Raw genomic sequence first — 18,274 nt, 5'->3', positions numbered from 1 at the left:
ATAAAAAGAATGTCTTCTCAAGCATCCTCACCAAGATTAACAGGGGCGCACCCCACTCAGCCACGGTGACAAGGGCTCACCCCTCCAGGAGAGGTTGGTTTCCTGGCTGGTTTTGCCAGATACCCAAAGTTGATCATTGGTCAGGGCTACAATGAGTGCAGACTCTGCCTCACTGCACCTGTGGGCAGCTGTGCATCTAGGTGTGGGACTGGGAAACATAAAGGAAAGGCACAGCTGAGAGCACAGGTGTGTCCCCTTGGATTTAACCAGATGTACACCTGAGCTTGCTTCTATAACAACAGAAATAAATGGTGTTGCAGAAAAAAAGAAAAAAGAAAGTGTTTTCTTGGTTTAACTCTTCAGCTAGCTCCTATATGTCAAGATTTAGGTAAGTCTTTTACCTTCTTTTACCTTCAGGCTATGGTACAATACAGATTACTTCCTTTTCTGAAATCCACAGGAATTCTCATCTTGAATAGCCATTTAGGTACATTATGTTTTTGAGGCATCTTTTCCATTAATGTCACGTGTCTTAAGCTCAATACACTTCTCCCCTTCAATGATTCTGTCTCCCAAAATACTTCACACAGTATTCAAATGTTTATTAATTAGTAGGTATTTACTGGAACCAAAATTGCACTGGAAAGTTCAAGTTTCTTGGGGGCAAGTACCAATTTTAAGGAAAGAGTATGCTACACTAGAATTCTGTTGCTTCCTTTGAGAAACATCCTTAACAGAACTGATGCTAAGGTAATGTTTCAGTAAGTAAAAAGATCAGTACAGCAGCACTTTAGCATTCTGAATAACAAGGCAGTTATGCCTGCCCCAAGCAGCAAGCTGAAAGAGGACTTGCACAAGGTACTGTATTCCTTCAATCACTTGCATCCTTCCTAAACTTTCTTTCGGTCCTCTCCTGCCCAGCTTCATTTAGAACCACACTGCTCCCCCAAAACCTTCAACTCCTCTCTAACCTAATGTTGATCCTGTCCCACAATCACACAGACCCCCTTGCCTCTCCTTTCTGCAGGGCATTTTACCCCAAAGCCACGTTAAGTCACTCTTCTCCTCCACCAGCCATGTGCCTTCAGGATAGCAGAGCAGCACATTCTTTCACCCAAGCTCAGGCCTGTTTATCCTCACTTCTCCCACTGTGGTGGTAGCCAAACATCCCTGCCTGAATAGAGAGGAAAGGAGACACAAAAATCCTTCTTTGCTCTTCTTGACTCAATGGCCCTTTTGGAGGTCTCCACTCCCCTCTCCAGGATAGCAGATTAGATACCACACAAAGGTAAAAATAAAGGGATAAGCAGACAAGGATCTGACAAGAGGACAGTCTGGCCTATTACCCCAGGGTAGCCAGTTACATGACAAGCAGGGTAAATATCAGGGTCAGGCCACAACGGAAAAGGCTTGTATAGTGAACTAGTAAGAGAAGGGGAAAGAGCATGAGACAGCGTATTATGTCAGAGAGCAAAAAGGGCTAGATGGTCAGAAGAAAGGGGAAGTTAAAACAAAAGCTGATTACCACAGTATTTCTTTTGGCTAAAATTTCTCTTGTGGAACAGCTAGCAAGAAAAAAAAAAAACATTCTTCATTATCCAAAGGACAGACAGATGGAGTAGAAAGAAGTAATAAATGTCAAACCGAATGGGAGCTACCAAAGACTGTAGAAAAATAATTTAAATAAAAACACAAGGCAATTATATTTAACAATATCCACCAGTTATGAATCTATTGAGGATGGTAAGAAATCTGGCCCATTTTCAATCTGGATTTCAATCCCAAGAATTAAATGACGCAAGACATGATTCATGTTTATTTTACCAACCTGTGATTTCAGACAACTGCTGACTGCCTAGTAAAAAGGAAAGAGTTCACAGGCATTTATTTATAGAGGTTATGCTGGTGGCTATAATCTAACCTCTCTCCGCTCCAGATGTCTGAATTATAATTCATAACACCACTAAAGCTATAAAAATAAGCAGAAAGAAATCTCATGGATTTTGAACTGTGAAACATCCTAGATTACTACTTCACAGTTAATAAACAGGTACATGTTGCAATGCCACTCTAAGCCACTTGAGGATGCAAAAAATCTCACTGATGTTTTCAGAATAAATATAATCTCTGAAAAAGTGGAAGGCCAATTGATAGAATGCCTCACAAGGATGGCTTTGTATCCCTAACTAAAAGAGCATCATCACTCAAGACGGTCTATTCTGTTATGCATTTGCACATGTAATGAAAGTACAGTAAAATTTAAAATACGGACTATCTCAAATTTTTACTTTGCTGTGTTACTTAAGAAATAAGAAATATTTGGTGTGTACTAAATCTCACAATTTATCATTAAAGAAGAAAGATAAGGTCAAAAGAAAGACCTTCCAATAAAGTCTAGATTAGTGTTTTAAAATGTATACTTTCTAGATCAAATTGTGGGTAATGTGAAACTAGATTATGTTCTTTTACATACAAAGATATCACACAGAACACTAAGAATCAACATGAAGATGTGAAACCACACCAAAGCCAGGTGCAAGGCCAGGTGCATGCCAGTTAAGTTACATTCCCCCACCCTAACCCAGAACAAAAACTCCTCTCCAGGAGTGAAGATCCCCCATTTGTTCTCTGCTCTATCCATCTCTAGCACCTAGAACAGAGAAAGCATTCAATAAATACTAGTTACGCAGCACCTCTGGCTCAGTGAGTAGGGCACCAGCCCCATGTACCGAGTGTGGAGGGTTCGAACCTGGCCCCGGCCAAACTGCAACAAAAAAATAGCCAGGCACTGTGACAGGTACCTGTAGTTCCACCTACTCAGGAGGCTGAAGCAAGAGAATCGCCTAAGCCCAAGAGCTGGAGGTTGCTGTAAGCTGTAATGTCAGGGCACTCTACCGAGTGTAACGAAGTGAGACTGTCTCTAAAATACTAGTTAAATAAATGATAAATGGCAAAAAAGTACAACCGAGCTATGGTAGTGCCTTCGAGACATTTTTTTCTTTTCTTTTTTTTTTTTTTAGAGACAGAGCCTCAAGCTGTCACCCTGGGTAGAGTGCTGTGGCATCACAGATCACAGCAACCTCCAACTCCTGGGCTCAAGCGATTCTCCTGCCTCTGCCTCCCAAGCAGTTGGGACTACAGGTGTCCACCACAACACCTGGCTATTTTTTGGTTGCAGCCATCATTGTTGTTTGGCGGGCCCAGGCTGGATCTGAACCCGCCAGCTCAGGTGTATGTGGCTGGCACCTTAGCCGCTTGAGCCACAGGCGCTGAGCCCAGGACATTTTTTCTACTCTCCATGACCTGATCCCAACAACGTATAGCCTCTTACAATGTCCTTATTTTAAAGATAAAACATATTATCTTAGGTTCTTCAGCAGATATATCTGTTGTTTTAAAACTTCACATAAAATACATTTTAAAATGTTTAAACTTCGTACTTTTTTTTTTTTTTTGTAGAGACAGAGTCTCACTTTACTGCCTTCAGTAGAGTGCCATGATGTCACAGGACTCACAGCAACCTCTAGCTCTTGGGCTCTGCGATTCTCCTGCCACAGCCTCCCGAGCAGCTGGGACTACAGGTGCCTGCCACAACGCCCAGCTATTTTTTGGTTGCAGTTCAGCCGGGGCTGGGTTTGAACCCGCCACCCTCGGTATATGGGGCCGACGCCCTACTCACTGAGCCACAGGCGCCACCCCTGATTAAAGTGAATTTTAGGTTAAGTATGTGTTACCACAACTAAAAACAAAAACAGAATTTTAAAACTCCGCATAAGTGTTTTGAGAAATAAACCAAGAAATGGGGAGGAATTTACCATAGGGATTGAAATGCAAACACTTCTATGCATCCTCGAATTCTGGCTTCTGTGTCTAAACTTTTTTAAGTATAAAATGTTTGATAAATTTTAATTTATAATAATTTCCTCCTATAAGGCAGCACCTGTGGCTCAATGGGAAGGGCGCCGGCCCCATATACTGAGGGTGGCGGGTTCGAACCCAGCCCCAGCCAAACTGCAACAAGAAAATAGCCAGGCATTGTGGCAGGCGCCTTGTAGTCCCAGCTACTCGGGAGGCTGAATCAAGAGAATCGCCTAAGCCCAGGAGTTGAAGGTTGCTGTGAACTGTGACACCATGGCACTCTACCAATGGCGACAAAAGATTCTAAAAATTTCTAAAAAAAGAAGTAATGATAATAATTTCCTCCCATAGATCTCATAATGGACTGAAATTAACAGTAGGGCTTAGCAAACCTGTATTGTCCTATATATAAGTAATTAAGAGTAGCTTTTTCCCAGTTCATAGAAAGGATCCACTGAACACCTCCCACATTAAGAAACTTCCTTTCATTTGGCAGAATAGGCCTGCTGTAACAACGTTTCTCTGAACTATCAGCAGTGCAGTGAGAACCAAATTAAGAAAAGTTATGCTTATATGTAGCAATTTGTTTCTTCCATAAAATGTGTTCTGGTTCCCCCACTACCACCACCATCATCCTTTCTGACCAACCATATTATTTTTGAATGCAAAGATATATGCCAGAGACCTTAAGTATGCCTCTAAAACAGTCAAATTTTAAGTACTATGTAGACAATTTGGATATAATTTTTAGAGCAAAAAAATCACTGAGGAAAAACTATTTTTGAAGTTTCTAATTATAACTAAGGAAAAACTATGTTTCTATTAGCTAGCCAATGTATAATAGTTAATTCAATCAAATCTGGCATAAACAGGCAAAAGTATCAAAAAACAAGCTTTCCAAAAAAATTACATTAAGCCATAGAAACCCAACAAAGTTACAGATTCATATCAACAATTAAGTCTTAGCAATCCTTCTAAGGTTGCCTTTACTGTTGATGTCTGAATCCCAACTAAGATGATAATGGTCTGAATGTTTCACAAAGCAAAACAATGATATTAAAAGATATTAACTGGCTGAGAGCAGTGGCTCACCCCTGTAAATCACAGCACTCTGGGAAGCTGAGGTGGGCAGATCACTTGAGCTCACGAGTTCAAGACCAGCCTGAGCAAAAGCAAGAACCCATCTCTAAAAATAGCCAGGCTTTGTGGCAGGCACCTGCAATCCCAGCTACTCAGGAGGCTGAGGCAAGAGAATTGCTTGAGCCCAAGAGTTTGAGGTTGCTGTGAGTTATGATGCCATGGTAGTCTACTGAGGGCAACAAAGTGAAACTCTGTCTCAAAAAAAAAGATAACTATGACAATTTGTTTGCAAGTAACCTTGAAAAAAATTGTTTTTTGCTGAGGTTGGTTTTGTCAAAGGAAGTCAAGTAGCTAGTGAGTGAGCTTAGCTGACTTTTCAGCATACATCTTAAGGGCAACATTGTTCTCAACGCCTACATTTGCATGCTCATTTTTTATTAATGGTCTAAAGGAGTCATACATTGTTTCACTGCATTTTATGAAGAACTTCAAATGCTATGATTGTATTTGCAATTTTAGAGTCACAATTTTTTAAGATTTAACTCACCCACAGATCAAGAGTTGGCTATGCATTTCATAATTTGCCACATTCTTACAATTCAAAGTACAATAAAACCAAGCCTTCATAAGGCAGGGTATTAATATTGGATCACACTAAATACATTGTATCCAATTTGCACTACAAAAAGCCATGCTATCAGGCCCTCAGCAGGGCTAGAGAGGGACAGGGGCTGTCGGTGACCCGTGTCCGCAGGGGTGCGGGTTGTAGATGCTGCAATTGGGTGTGGGGCCCTGGCAGTAGATGTTGAGGTAGCTGCTGTACTTCTTCCTGTAGGTCTGGTCCCTGATGCACAGAACCATGCTCCTGTCACACTCCCATGTCTGCTTGTCACACTCTATCTTGTTGAGCTCACCTGTGGGGAGTGGGTCAGCAAAGGCTGAAAGGGTGAAAGGGCCGCTGCTAGGGAGAGAAGGGGGAGCACACAGACTCTGGAAGCACAGTGGTCCTTAGAATATGGCTCCAGGGCCAGCGGCACTGGTGCCACCTGCAGATCCCACCCCCGGCCCTCGGTGGTGGGTCCTGGCTGGTCTGTGCTATAACCAGCCCTCTACTGCATGCTAAAGTTAAGGAACCACTGAAGGCCAACATGGTCACTGTATTGGCAGTGAAACTGAGTTACACGTGAAAGGCCTGTCTTCAGGTGCCGGCCCTATACACCAAGGGTGGCAAGTTTAAACCGGGCCTGGCCGAACTGCAACAAAAAAATAGCCGGGCCAGTGGTGGGTGCCTATAGTCCCAGCTATTTGGGAGGTTGAGGCAAGAGAACTGCCTTAAGCCCAGGAACTGGAGGTTGCTGTGAGCTGTGTGAGGCCATGGCACTCTACTGAGGGTGATAAAGTAAGACTCTGTTTCTAAAAAAAAAAAAAAAAAAGAAAGAAAAAAGCCATGCTATCACATGATTTACTACATTATAAACCTTACAAAATTATTCTGATAATTATTTTAAAAATTACAATCCTGGTCAGTATTCAAAGCATTAGTGAAAGTTTTTCTTACTGAGTTAAAACTGTAGTTAAACTCAAAAGCATTCACTGAACACACCAGTAATCTCAGCACTCTGGGAGGGTGAAGCGAGTAGATCACCTTAGCAACAGCAAGACTCTGTTGTCTACTAATAATAGAAAAAACTAGCCTAGTGGCACCTGTGGCTCAAAAGGGTAGGGCGCCGGCCCCATATGCCGGAGATGGCAGGTTCAAACCCAGCCCTGGCCAAAAACTGCAAAAAAAAAAAAAAAAGAAAGAAAAAACTAGCCAAGTGTTGTGGTGGGGGCCTGTAGTCCCAGCTACTTGGGAGGCTGAGGCAAGATCACTTGAGCCCAAGAATATGAGGTTGCTGTGAGTTATGATGACACCACAGCACTCTACCCAGGGCGACAGAGTGAGACCATCTCAAAAAAAAAAAACTGGAAATATTCTAAATTATGGAATATTCTAATTATTCATAAATTATGGTAAAATTATGGGAGGTATTAAAGCAAAAATCAAAATCACTTAATTTTTAAATATGTATTAAACATCTGTTAAGGAGGAACCAGGAACAGAACGGAGACAAAAAGGCACATACAATTCTCTTACAAAGTTTATGTTAATTCAACATGGGTGAGAACAATCAATTACAAAGTATGATAAATATTATGACTAACTGGAGTACATTTTCCTCAGCTGAAGTAAAACCAGAGAAGACTTCCTAAACAAAGTGACATATACGTTTAAACCAAAAAACCAAGGTCAGAATTAGACTTGAGATGGGGAAAGAAATGTTCCAGAGATAAAGGATGAGAGGCAAGAACATGGATTCTGGGAAGAAAGGGGGTTAAGAGAAGAAGGAAGGGAAGGTAGACCGAACTTGACACAGATGAAGCTAAAAAGGGGAAGAGGAACAAGAGTGCAAAGGATTTGGTAAGACATGTTTGTGAATTTGGACTTTATCCTAAGGCAACAGTAAAAAACTAAAGAAGTTTAAGCAGAAAAATGACCAATTCAAATGTGCATATTAGCAAATAATATGACTGAAGTGAAAAATAAATTGGAATGAGATATGAAAGGCAGGAAAAGGAAAAAGGCTGCTGTTGCAGGTGTCTTGGACTATAGATGATGGTGACATGGAGTAGGATGTGGTAACTGGTATAGAGAAAACTGGCTGGAGAAAAACAAGAAAGAAGGGACAGACAGGCCAGGCACGGTGGTTCACACTTGTAATCCTAGCACTCTGGGAGGCCGAGATAGGTCTTGCATGAGTTCAAGACCAGCCTGAGCAAAAGCGAGACCCTGTCTCTACTAAAAATATAAAAACTGAGGTAAGAAATTGCTTGAGTCCAAGAGTTGGAGGTTGCTGTGAGTTATGATGAAACCATGACACTCTACCCAGGGTGACAGCTTGAGATTCTGTCTCAAAAAAAAAAAAAAAAAAAGGAACAGGGTGGCGCCTATGGCTCAGTGAGTAGGGCGCCGGCCCCATATACCGAAGGTGGTGGGTTCAAACCCAGCCCCAGCCAAACTGCAACAAAAAAATGGCCGGGCATTGTGGCGGGCGCCTGTAGTCCCAGCTGCTTGGGAGGCTGAGGCAAGAGAATCATGTAAGCCCAAGAGCTGGAGGTTGCTGTGAGCCGTGTGACGCCACGGCAGTCTACCGACGGTAATAAAGTGAGACTCTGTCTCTACAAAAAAGAAAAAAAAAAAAAAAAAAAAGGAACAAACAGAATTGGATTTAGTAACTGAGTGGCTGGCTGGGGGGAGAGAGAAAGATGGAGAAAGATGGAGGGGGATGAAAGGGGAGGGAAGGGGAGGGAGGGGGAGGGAAAGAGCATTGAAGGAATATTTCCAGATTTCCTGACCTGACATTGAGAGCATGATGGTACCAATTTACCTGTTCTCTTCAGTTGGAAATGTTTAGGAAGTCCTGAAAACATTACAGTTTCTCCTGTTATGCACATTGATATAAAAAGTGCAAAAATATTTCTGATTTGATTCTGACATGATTTTTTATCTCCTGAACTATCTTCTGCCTATTTTTCATAAAATAGTATTAAAAGGAATCTGTACTCCCCAAGTGTACACCAACAGGAAAGAAAGGAAGTTCAGTTAGCATAGAAATGTACTTAGTGCATGGAGAAGGCCAGCCTGAAACTAAAGTTTGCCATTCAAAGTGAACCCATAGATGAGAAAGTCAAGAACTGATAGTACCCCCAAAACACATAAGGTGTCTTAAAAATTTTTTTCTTGAGGGCGGCGCCTGTGGCTCAGTGAGCAGGGCACCGGCCCCATACACCGAGGGTGACGTGTTCAAACCCAGCCCCGGCCAAACTGCAACAAAAAAATAGGCGGGCGTTGTGGCGGGCACCTGTAGTCCCAGCTACTCAGGAGGCTGAGGCAGGAGAATCGCCTAAGCCCAGGAGTTGGAGGTTGCTGTGAGCTGTGTGACGCCAGGGCACTCTACTGAGGACAATAAAGTAAAACTATGTCTCTACAAAAAAAAAAAAAAATTCAAAAAAATGTTTTTCTTGAATCTATTACTAAACTAAGCATAGAGATAGCTCTTCTCTAAAAATGTGATAGGCCTTTTTAAAAGCAGAATTTTGGCAAAGTGAGCAAGAAAAAAAATTTGTTTTACTCACCCCTACTGGGCAGCGCCTGTGGCTGTGAGTAGGGCGTCGGCCCCATATATCAAGGGTGGCGGGTTCCAACATGGTCCCAGCCAAGCTACAACAACAACAACAAAATCACCCCTACTTGAGCTCTTTCCCTGTAGTCCCAGCTACCTGGGAGGCTGAGGCAGAAATCGCTTAAGCCCAAGAGTTTGAGGTTGCTCTGAGCTGTGACACTCTACCAAGAGTGACATAATGAGACTCTGTCTCAAAAAAATAAACAAATAAAAATAAAAATCAGCCCTAGTCTTTGGAATACAATATCTAGAACAAAGGGCAGTAGCCTTCAAAATCTGCTCATTCATTTAGAAATATTAAATGTTCTAACTGTCTGTAAATAATAACAGTGGTTGGCCAAATCTGACTACAATTTTTTTTTTGGAGACAGAATCTCATTTTTGTCCCCTTTGGTAGAGTGCTGTGGCCTCGTACCTCAAACTCTTGAGCTCAAGTGATTCTCCTGCCTCAGCTCCAGAGTAGCTGGGACTACAGGTGTCCACCACAAGGCCCAGTTATTTTTAGAGACAGGATCTCTCTCTTGCTCAGGCTGGTCTCCAACTCCTGAGCTCAGGCAATCCACCCGCCTCAGCCTCCTAAAGTGCTAGGATTATAGGTAGGAGCCACGACGCCCGGCACAAGGTTCTTTTTAAACATTTTCTTTTTGTCTCTGTAAAGCACATCCAATATTGTGAAAATTATATTCTGCTCTAAGAAAGGACATATTCATCCCCCTTAAACATTGCATTGTCTGGTAAATCTCATATTAAGTTTATGAATCGATGAATTTACAATGCATATATTTATGTATTAAATGGGAAGTTAGAAGACATACCTTTCTGTATTTGCAAAAATTGAACACACCACCTGTATTCTCTTGAGGCAATTTTATAAATAAGAATAAATAAGATGAATTAATTAATCTGTGAAATAAAAATTAGATGCCCCATACTACAGGTACCTAGCAACTCCCTTCACCCAACTCCCATGAGCTTCTCCCACACAGTATTTCATCAGTTACCTAGGGAGTCTTTGAGGGATGGCTTATCCCTTCCCTTGCAAAACAGATAAAACTTGAGCACATAATGTGCTCAAAGAATATGTTCAATTAATTACCTAAAATGAATGAAAACTACTCGTTTTTATCATTTATTCCTTCATTCTACATAGTAGAACTCAATTCTCATTAACAGTTCTCATCAACTCTAAAAAACTTGGTGAATCCTGGGCGGTGCCTGTGGCTCAAAGGAGTGGGGTGCCGGCCCCATATGCTGGAGGTGGTGGGTTCAAGCCCAGCCCTGGACAAAAACTGCAAAAAAAAAAACTTGGTGAATCCTTCTGATTACCACCACAAAGGAACTACCCCTTACATGTATATAGGACCACCAAAACAAACCGCTCACACACACAAAAAAAATTTCAACCATTCTATCTTATCAGAGGAAAGGAGAACTTTCCTCCTACAGCTAGACAAATAAATGTCCTGTTAGTTTTTCTACAGTTTTCCAAGTTTTCTGAGACTTTCGTCTCTTGACAGGCAAAATTTTAATACATTTTAAGACTGTTGATGTATTTTTTCATAATCTGTTTAAGATTGTAATTTTTTCATAATCTGTTTAAGATTGTAACACTGACGATAAAGTGTTTACTGCTAAAGAAAAGGAAAAATTAGACAACGTAAAAAATACACCTTGGGAAAGCACATATCACTAAAACCATAAATAAAAAAATTTAACATAATTTTTACATAAATTTAACATCTTAGATAATTTCAAATTTCTCCTCCTTCGACAGTTAACTACCAAGTTTTCCCATGAAATGGAGGTTAGGGATCAGCCTTAGAATACCGAGAGAGAGACCTTCTCCTAGAACTGAAAGAGGGAAGGGAAACCAGAGAAGAGAAACGTGGTGAAGAAAAAGAAAACCCAGCTTAACGTGCCAAAGGGTTTATTTAACAAGAAAAAAATATTCTTGAACCGATTTACTAGAGGTAACCCAAGCTGAAACACCCGCCGACCGAAGGGTGAACTCCGAAGTCTAGGGAAGAAGGCGCCGGAGCCCAGTGACAATGAGAACCCGCTCCTCTCTCGTCTAGGAGTGGGGCGCTGAGAGGAGACAGTGCCTCGCCCGAGTCGCCTTCCCCCTCGCTCGTCAGAAGCGAGACCCACCTGGAGACCGCCATGCCTGGGTGCCTGCGGTCCGGAGCTCCCCGCGAGCTACGCGCCGCGCCGCTGAAGCGCTAGTTTCCAGAGAGCAGAGCGGCGCAGGCCCAGGCCGCGGAGCAGAGGGGAGCGGCCAGGGCGGCGCGGGGCGTCCCGACGCGGGCCCTCGGGCATCTGCCCTGCCGCCTACCCGAGCTTGTCTCCGCCGCGGACGGGGAGCAGGGGTCCGAGGTTGTAGCGGAGGCGGCAGTCCTCCGACCCGCACGACTTCAAACCGGGTACCCCTAGCCCCGCTCTTTGCTGACGCAGGCGTCGGCACGCCTAACCAAACGTCCGCGCGCCGGAAGTGACGTCAACACCAGCCCCGAGCTCCGCTCCGCGAGCTGAAGGAGCGCCAGCACTTTCTGCGTAGAGGCGAGTGTCCACATGAAAGCTCTTTATGTTGTTCTGGAAAGGCTCTCTAGTTTCAAAATTAGGGAGAATGGCGAAATAAGGGTCTCCTTATTCGCCACAGAAGGAAAAAGGCGATTCAGTCAAAGTCCTGGAAGTTCAAAACCTTAGTTTCTAATTTCGTACTACCCCGTCCTCTGCCCACTAGATTGTTCCTAAAGGCAGCAAGATCAAGAAAACCTGAGGATGCTCTTGTCCAGGTGGTGAAACAAGTAGGAGGAGTGAAATCAAGAATAATCTGTAACAGCACTGAAGAAGGCTCAACTATTTGCCAGGAATTCTGCATCGGTAATGAAGGGAAAGTCTTCTGCCGACAGCCTTGTCGAATTTCTTAACTGTTGCTGGTACCATCATTTTCTCAACCAGAGTTGAAAACTTACTTTTTTGTATTCCCCCCCCCCGCCCCGGTTATCTGGGCTGTTCCATAGTCTATTGGGCTTTTAAACGCTCTTCTGCCACCTAATGCAGGCCCTTATCACTTTAAATTTGGTTTTCAAGCTAGTAGCCAAAATATTATTTCTCCATTGTTCAGCTTAGCGCATATTATAGGACACCAACAGATTAATGTTCAAGAAAAACCACAGCTTTCATTGTGTCATTCCTTCGCTTATAAAACATATCCATTGGCTTCTCATTACCTGAAGAGGCTATGTCTTAATCCTTGCGTCTGTTTCATCATCTGTAAAATAAGGCTAAGGAGAAGTATTATAGAAGATTGTGGAAATAAAATGAGGTCATGTAATTTGTAAGCCAAGCAGTATATGTATATGTGGGTAAGAAGAAACAAGTACCTGCTATGTAACATGCATTATATGATCATATAATTCGTAGGCCAACCCTGTGAAATGAGTTTTAATCTTCATTTTATTTCATAAGCAAGGAAAGTAAACTCATAAAAGTTAAGTAATTTTTCCATTATCCAAGCTAGTAATAATATTTCTTGTTGCCTAGTCATTCAATAAATATTTATTTCCCACCTCTCTGTCAGAATCTCTGCTAGGAACTTTTAAATCTGATTAAGTTGATGTTCAGGGTATCTCCTTCCACCTGCCCCCTCAATTTATCTACCACCATTCAAACTAACAAGCGGGTACTAATCATCGATTGCTGACCACATTCATTTATTCAGCCCAAATTAAGCACCTACCATGTGAAAGATTGGGGCTTCAGAAAAGACCAAAACAGACAAGACATTCCCTGTGGTTGAACTTACATTCTAATGAAAGAAAAAGAACAAACAGAGACACATGAAAATGTATTTGTGTACTATGTGAAACAAATTGAGAGAGTGATTAGAGATTATTCTTAACTGGGTAAATCAGGGAAAAGACTGAGGAAGAGCTTTAGCTGAGGGCTAAGTGATAAGATGTAGCTAGCTGTATGAAGATCTGGGGAACCTTCTGGGTAAGGGGTATACCTAGTACAAAAGCCTAAGAAAGATCTACATTGAGAGATGAGATAGGAGTGGTAGAAAGGGGTCATAGTGAGGAATTTGGATATTACTCCATATGCAATTGGAAGTCATAGGAGGGTTTTAGCAAGTAAAATTACCTGTCAACATTTTTTTAAAAACACTATAGTATTTAAATACCATACCAACTTTTGGAAATACATGAAAAACTCACAGAAACATAATCATACATACAACAGCCATCTATCCATACAGAGAAATCCATTTTTTACTGACAGTAATATTCTTTTCTTTGCAAGTATAAAATAAAGTTTATTGAGGAAGAGAAAGAAAGATAAGTATACAGAGTAAGAAAGTTCACAAAGAGGATATGTTTGCCATTGACAGTGAATAGGCCTCCATTACCAGAGTAAGTAGGAAAAGAGGCCAGTAATATTCTTTAATAAGAGATAATATTTTGCTGTTATTTATTTATTTATTTATTTTGTAGAGACAGAGTCTCAGTTTATGGCCCTCGGTAGAGTGCCGTGGCCTCACACAGCTCACAGCAACCTCCAACTCATGGGCTTAAGCGATTCTCTTGCCTCAGCCTCCTGAGTAGCTGGGACTACAGGCGCCCGCCACAACGCCCACCTATTTTTTGGTTTTGCAGTTTGGCCGGGGCCGGGTTTGAACCCACCACCCTCGATATATGGGGCCAGTGCCTTACCGACTGAGCCATAGGCGCCACCCTTTGCTGTTATTTTTAATTGACACATAATTGTACATGTTTATGGGATAAGCATGATATTTTGACACATCAGTTTATAATGATCAAATCAGGGTAATCAGCATATATTTATCATTTCTTTGGACTGAGAACATTTAAATTTTGCTCTTATAGCCATTTGAAAATATACAATCAAGGGCAGCGCCTGTGGCTCAGTGGGTAGGGTGCAGACTGCATATACCGAGGATGGCCAGCTCCAGCCAACTGCAACAAAAAAATAGCCAGGCATTGTGGCGGGCACCTGTAGTCCCAGCTACTTGGGAGGCTGAGGCAAGAGAAGCGCTTAAGCCCAGGAGCTGGAGTTACTGTGAGCTGTGACACCATGGCACTCTACCCTGGGTGATAAAATGAGACCTTTTCTCTTAAAAAAAAAAAAGAAAGAAAATATACAATTATTAATCATAGTCACCGTACAGTGCTATAGAGCACAGGATTTATTTTATTTATTTATTTTTTTTTTGAGACAGAGTCTCACTATGTTGCCCTGAGTACAGTGCCATGGTGTCACAGCTCACAGAAACCTCTTAACACCTGGGCTCAAGCAATTCTCTTGCCTCAGCCTCCCAAGTAGCTGAGACTACAGGTGCCCGTCACAACGCCTGGCTATTTTTTTGTTGCAGTTGTCGTTGTTTAGCAGGCCCAGGCGGGGTTTGAACCCACCTACCTTATTATATGTGGCTGGTGCCGTAACCACTGTGCTACGGGTGCCAAGCCAAATTTATTTTTCTTATCTAGCTGTACTTTTTTGTTAAACAACCTTCCCTATCTCTAGTAACCACTATTCTACTCTGCTTCAGAGAAATCAACATTTTTAGCTTTCAAGCAACTGAAAACATTCAGTATTTACCTTTCTTTCCTGGTTTATTTCACTTAATTAAAGGTGATGATTCCCAAACTGAACACAAAATATGGAATATTACTATTTATACTGAAAATATGGAGGGAAGGAACAATTATATAATATGAGCTGGTGGTATGTTTTAAAAAACTCTTCTAGTATCCTGATTCCACAAGTGTCTTTTTTTTTTTTTTTTGCAGTTTTTGGCTGGGGGCTGGGTTTGAACCTACCACCTTTGGCATAGGGGGCCGGCGCCCTACTCCACTCCTTTGAGCTACAGGCACCACCCCCAACAGGTGTCTAATCAAACTAACCCTAGATTTGGTTTTGGTTAGTTGTTTTTGTTTTTGTTTTTTAGACAGAGTCTCTGTTGCCCTGGATAGAGTGTCATGGCATCATAGCTCAGAGCAACCTCAAACTCTTGGACTCAAGTGATCCTTTTGTCTCTCAGCCTCCCAAAGAGCTGGGACTGCAGACACCCACCACAACACTCAGCCATTTTAAGAGACGAAGTCTCCCTCTTGCTCAGACTGTGCTCAAACTCTCAAGCACAAGCAATCCACCCGCTTCAGCCTTCTAGAGTGCTAGGATTACAGGTGTGAACCACCACACCCAGCCAATCCTGGTTTTTTTGTTTGTTTGTTTGTTTTAGAGACAGAGTCTCACTTTATCACCCTTGGTTATAATGCCATGACATCACAGCTCACGGCAACCTCCAACTCCTGGGTTTAGGCGATTCTCTTGCCTCAGCCTCCAGAGTAGCTGGGGACCGCAAATTGAATCCAGAGTATCACTCTTTTCAATTGAGATCATCTTTAGGAAAATGCACCTCCACTGGTAATCAATTAGGCTCATAATTAGTCTAAGTTCCTCAGGTACTTTTTGACTTGAAGGTGAAAGTTAGCTGAAAATAATACCTAAAGAACATTAACAATGATAAACCAAGCAACAAGTAGATAAACACATAATACAAATTATGATGAGAATTGTAAATTTATGTTGGTTCTGCAAGGATATTTTTCTCAATATTATGCTCTTGCTTGAATTAGGGCAGTAGTTTCAACTCAGATTGCATATGGAATAATCTGAGCTTTTAAAATATAACAATGCCTAATCTTTTCCCCAACCATTTTAATTTTTTCTTTTTTTTTGTGGTTTTTGGCCAGAGCGGGGATTGAACCCACCACCTCTGGCATATGGGGCCAGCACCCAACCCCTTTGAGCCACAGGTGCCGCTCCCAACCATTTTAATTCATCTGAAGTGAAGCTTGGACTTGAAAATTATATAAAATATTTTCAAGTGAGTCTAATGAGTAGGACACTTTAGAACTAAATTAGAATAAATTATTAATTGGCAATAAGTGGCACTAGATACTGTCTGCATGAAAAAATGTGCAGCACACTTTTTCATATTATAATTTTGTGTGGCAACTAACCCTAAAGTATTAGTTTTTAAATATATTTAAGCAAAATATAAACAATTTATATACCTATTAAATTAATATATATTATTAATACAATTTTGTTATCATTTTTAAATATTATCTTGGGAATTTTTTGTTCTTTGTTTTTTATTTCAGATTAATATAAGGGTACTTATGATTAGGTTGCATTGTTTGTATTTGTTAGGAAAAGTCTGAGTTATATTTGCAGCCCTGCAGGAGTTGTGCAAAATGCCCCTACAGTGTATCCTCTCAGTTACATTTTAAAAATCTTGACCAAGCATGTAATCCTAGCACTCTGAGAGGCTGAAGTGAATGAACTGCATGAGTTCAGGAGTTCAAGACCAGCCTAAGCAAGAGCAAGACCCCCACTTCTACTAAAAATAGAAAAATTAGCTGGGTATTGTGGTGGGCACCTGTAATCCCACCTACTCAGGAGACACCATTAAATGAAGAAATATTCACATTATGGGAGTTAAAGAAATAGACAGAGGTTCTCTGCTTCCTGGTGGGGGAAAGGACCTGGAAGCAAGATGGGGAGCTGGACCAGGTGCAATGCATGGCTGTGCCCCAGGCTTTTATTTTATTTTTTGGTGTTGTTGCAGTTTTTGGCTGGGGCTGGGCTTGAACTCACCACCTCTGGTATATGGGGTCAGCGCCCTACTCTTTGAGCTACAGGCACCACCCGCCCCAGGCTTTCCTCCTGGCGGTCCTCCCTGAGCTGCAAGTGCCTTGATGGAGGTCCCGCCCTGCCCTCGAAGCTTGGCTGAGGACTTCTTGGAGGAGGAGCTTCAGCTCAATGTTGAGCTGAGCCAGCATCATCTACAATCCTGTGGAGTATATGAGGGGGCCATATCGCAGCTATGCGACTTGCTAGTGCCAGGGCCCCAAGCGAGTGCTCTTCCTGGAGATGAACCCAGGACCTTTTGGCATGGCCCAGACTGAGATACCCTTAAGGGAAGTAAGCTTGGTCAGGGACTGATTGGGCATTGGGAGGCCTGATCTGACCCCTCCTCAAGAGCACCCTTAACAACCTGAGCCGGGGGGCAGTGCCTGTGGCTCAGTGAGTAGGACGCTGGACCCATATACAGACGGTGGTAGGTTCAAACCCGGCCCTGGCCAAACTGCAACAAAAAATAGCCGGGCGTTGTGGCAGGTGCCTGTGGTCCCAGCTACTGGGGAGGCTGAGGCAAGAGAATCACCTAAGCCCAAGAGCTGGAGATTGCTGTGATCTGTGATGCCACAGCACTCTACCAAGGATGACAAAGTGAGACTCTGTCTCTTAAAAAAAAAAAACAAAAAACGGAGCTGGGACTGGAGTTCCCACAGTCAGAAGTGAGTGGTGCCTGATTCTGGGGCTTTTTCTAGAACCTCTGTGGACAGCCCGAGGTCTTCTTCCATCACTGTTTTGTCTACAATCTGTATCCACTGCTCTTCCTGACCCCCAGCGGGCACAACGTCACCCCTGCTGAGCTGCCTGCCAAGCAGCAGTAATAGTTTCTTGGGATCTGTGATGTGGCTCTTTGCTGCTGGGGGTGAGGAAGGTGGTGGGAGTGGGCTGACTGGAGGAGTAGTGGGCACAGCGGGCTCTGTCAGGTCTGAGGCCAGAGGTCCAGGTGGAGGGGCTGCATCTCTCTCTCAGTAACCCACAGGCCAGCAAGGACTGGGAGGCAGTGGCCAAGAGAGACTAAATGAGTTGGGCTGCTGTCCCTGCTATCAAAATGAGTACCCCTAGGGCCAAGTAGAGGACATATTCAAGGCCTCCAGGTCATTCTTGGGCAAGCTGATGACAGGACACCTCCTGGACTAGAGCCAAAAGGTCCTCCTGGGCTCCCTGGTTGCTGGGAACCATGTTCTTTGATCTGTTGACTGTCTTCCAACCTGCCATGGCAGTTTTGATACTACTCCAGTTTGCCCTCCCGATTCCTGCTTTCTTCACCTCCCTTTGAGCATTGCCCCTTTCCTGGTATCTCACTCCACAGAGAATCAGCAGAAGGTGGGCTTTGTTGCACTTGCAGACTGCTCTACCTCATTTCCTCAGGAAACTCTATAAGCAGAAAG

At 42.7% G+C, this 18,274-nt stretch overlaps 1 protein-coding gene and 1 pseudogene across 2 annotated transcripts in view; one reads left to right on the top strand and one right to left on the bottom strand.

Moving 5' to 3' along the window:
- BTAF1 (B-TFIID TATA-box binding protein associated factor 1) overlaps window positions 1-11,629 on the bottom strand; it is a 111,237-nt gene extending 99,608 nt beyond the window's left edge. The window contains exon 1 of one of the 2 annotated variants that reach the window (XM_053584603.1): window positions 11,310-11,629. In XM_053584603.1, the coding sequence (XP_053440578.1) occupies window positions 11,310-11,323 (14 nt within the window). In that variant the 5' untranslated portion in view covers window positions 11,324-11,629. The remainder of the gene's footprint in view (window positions 1-11,309) is intronic. The other variant, XM_053584604.1, reaches the window with a different exon arrangement.
- A 415-nt stretch (window positions 11,630-12,044) lies between these two features.
- On the top strand, window positions 12,045-17,948 carry LOC128581105 (single-strand selective monofunctional uracil DNA glycosylase-like; annotated as a pseudogene).
- The last annotated feature ends 326 nt before the right edge of the window (window positions 17,949-18,274 follow it).

The sequence above is a fragment of the Nycticebus coucang genome, chromosome 3, assembly GCF_027406575.1.
Source record: "Nycticebus coucang isolate mNycCou1 chromosome 3, mNycCou1.pri, whole genome shotgun sequence".
Classification (NCBI taxonomy): domain Eukaryota; kingdom Metazoa; phylum Chordata; class Mammalia; order Primates; family Lorisidae; genus Nycticebus; species Nycticebus coucang.
This window is presented reverse-complemented; position numbering and strand designations above follow the sequence as displayed.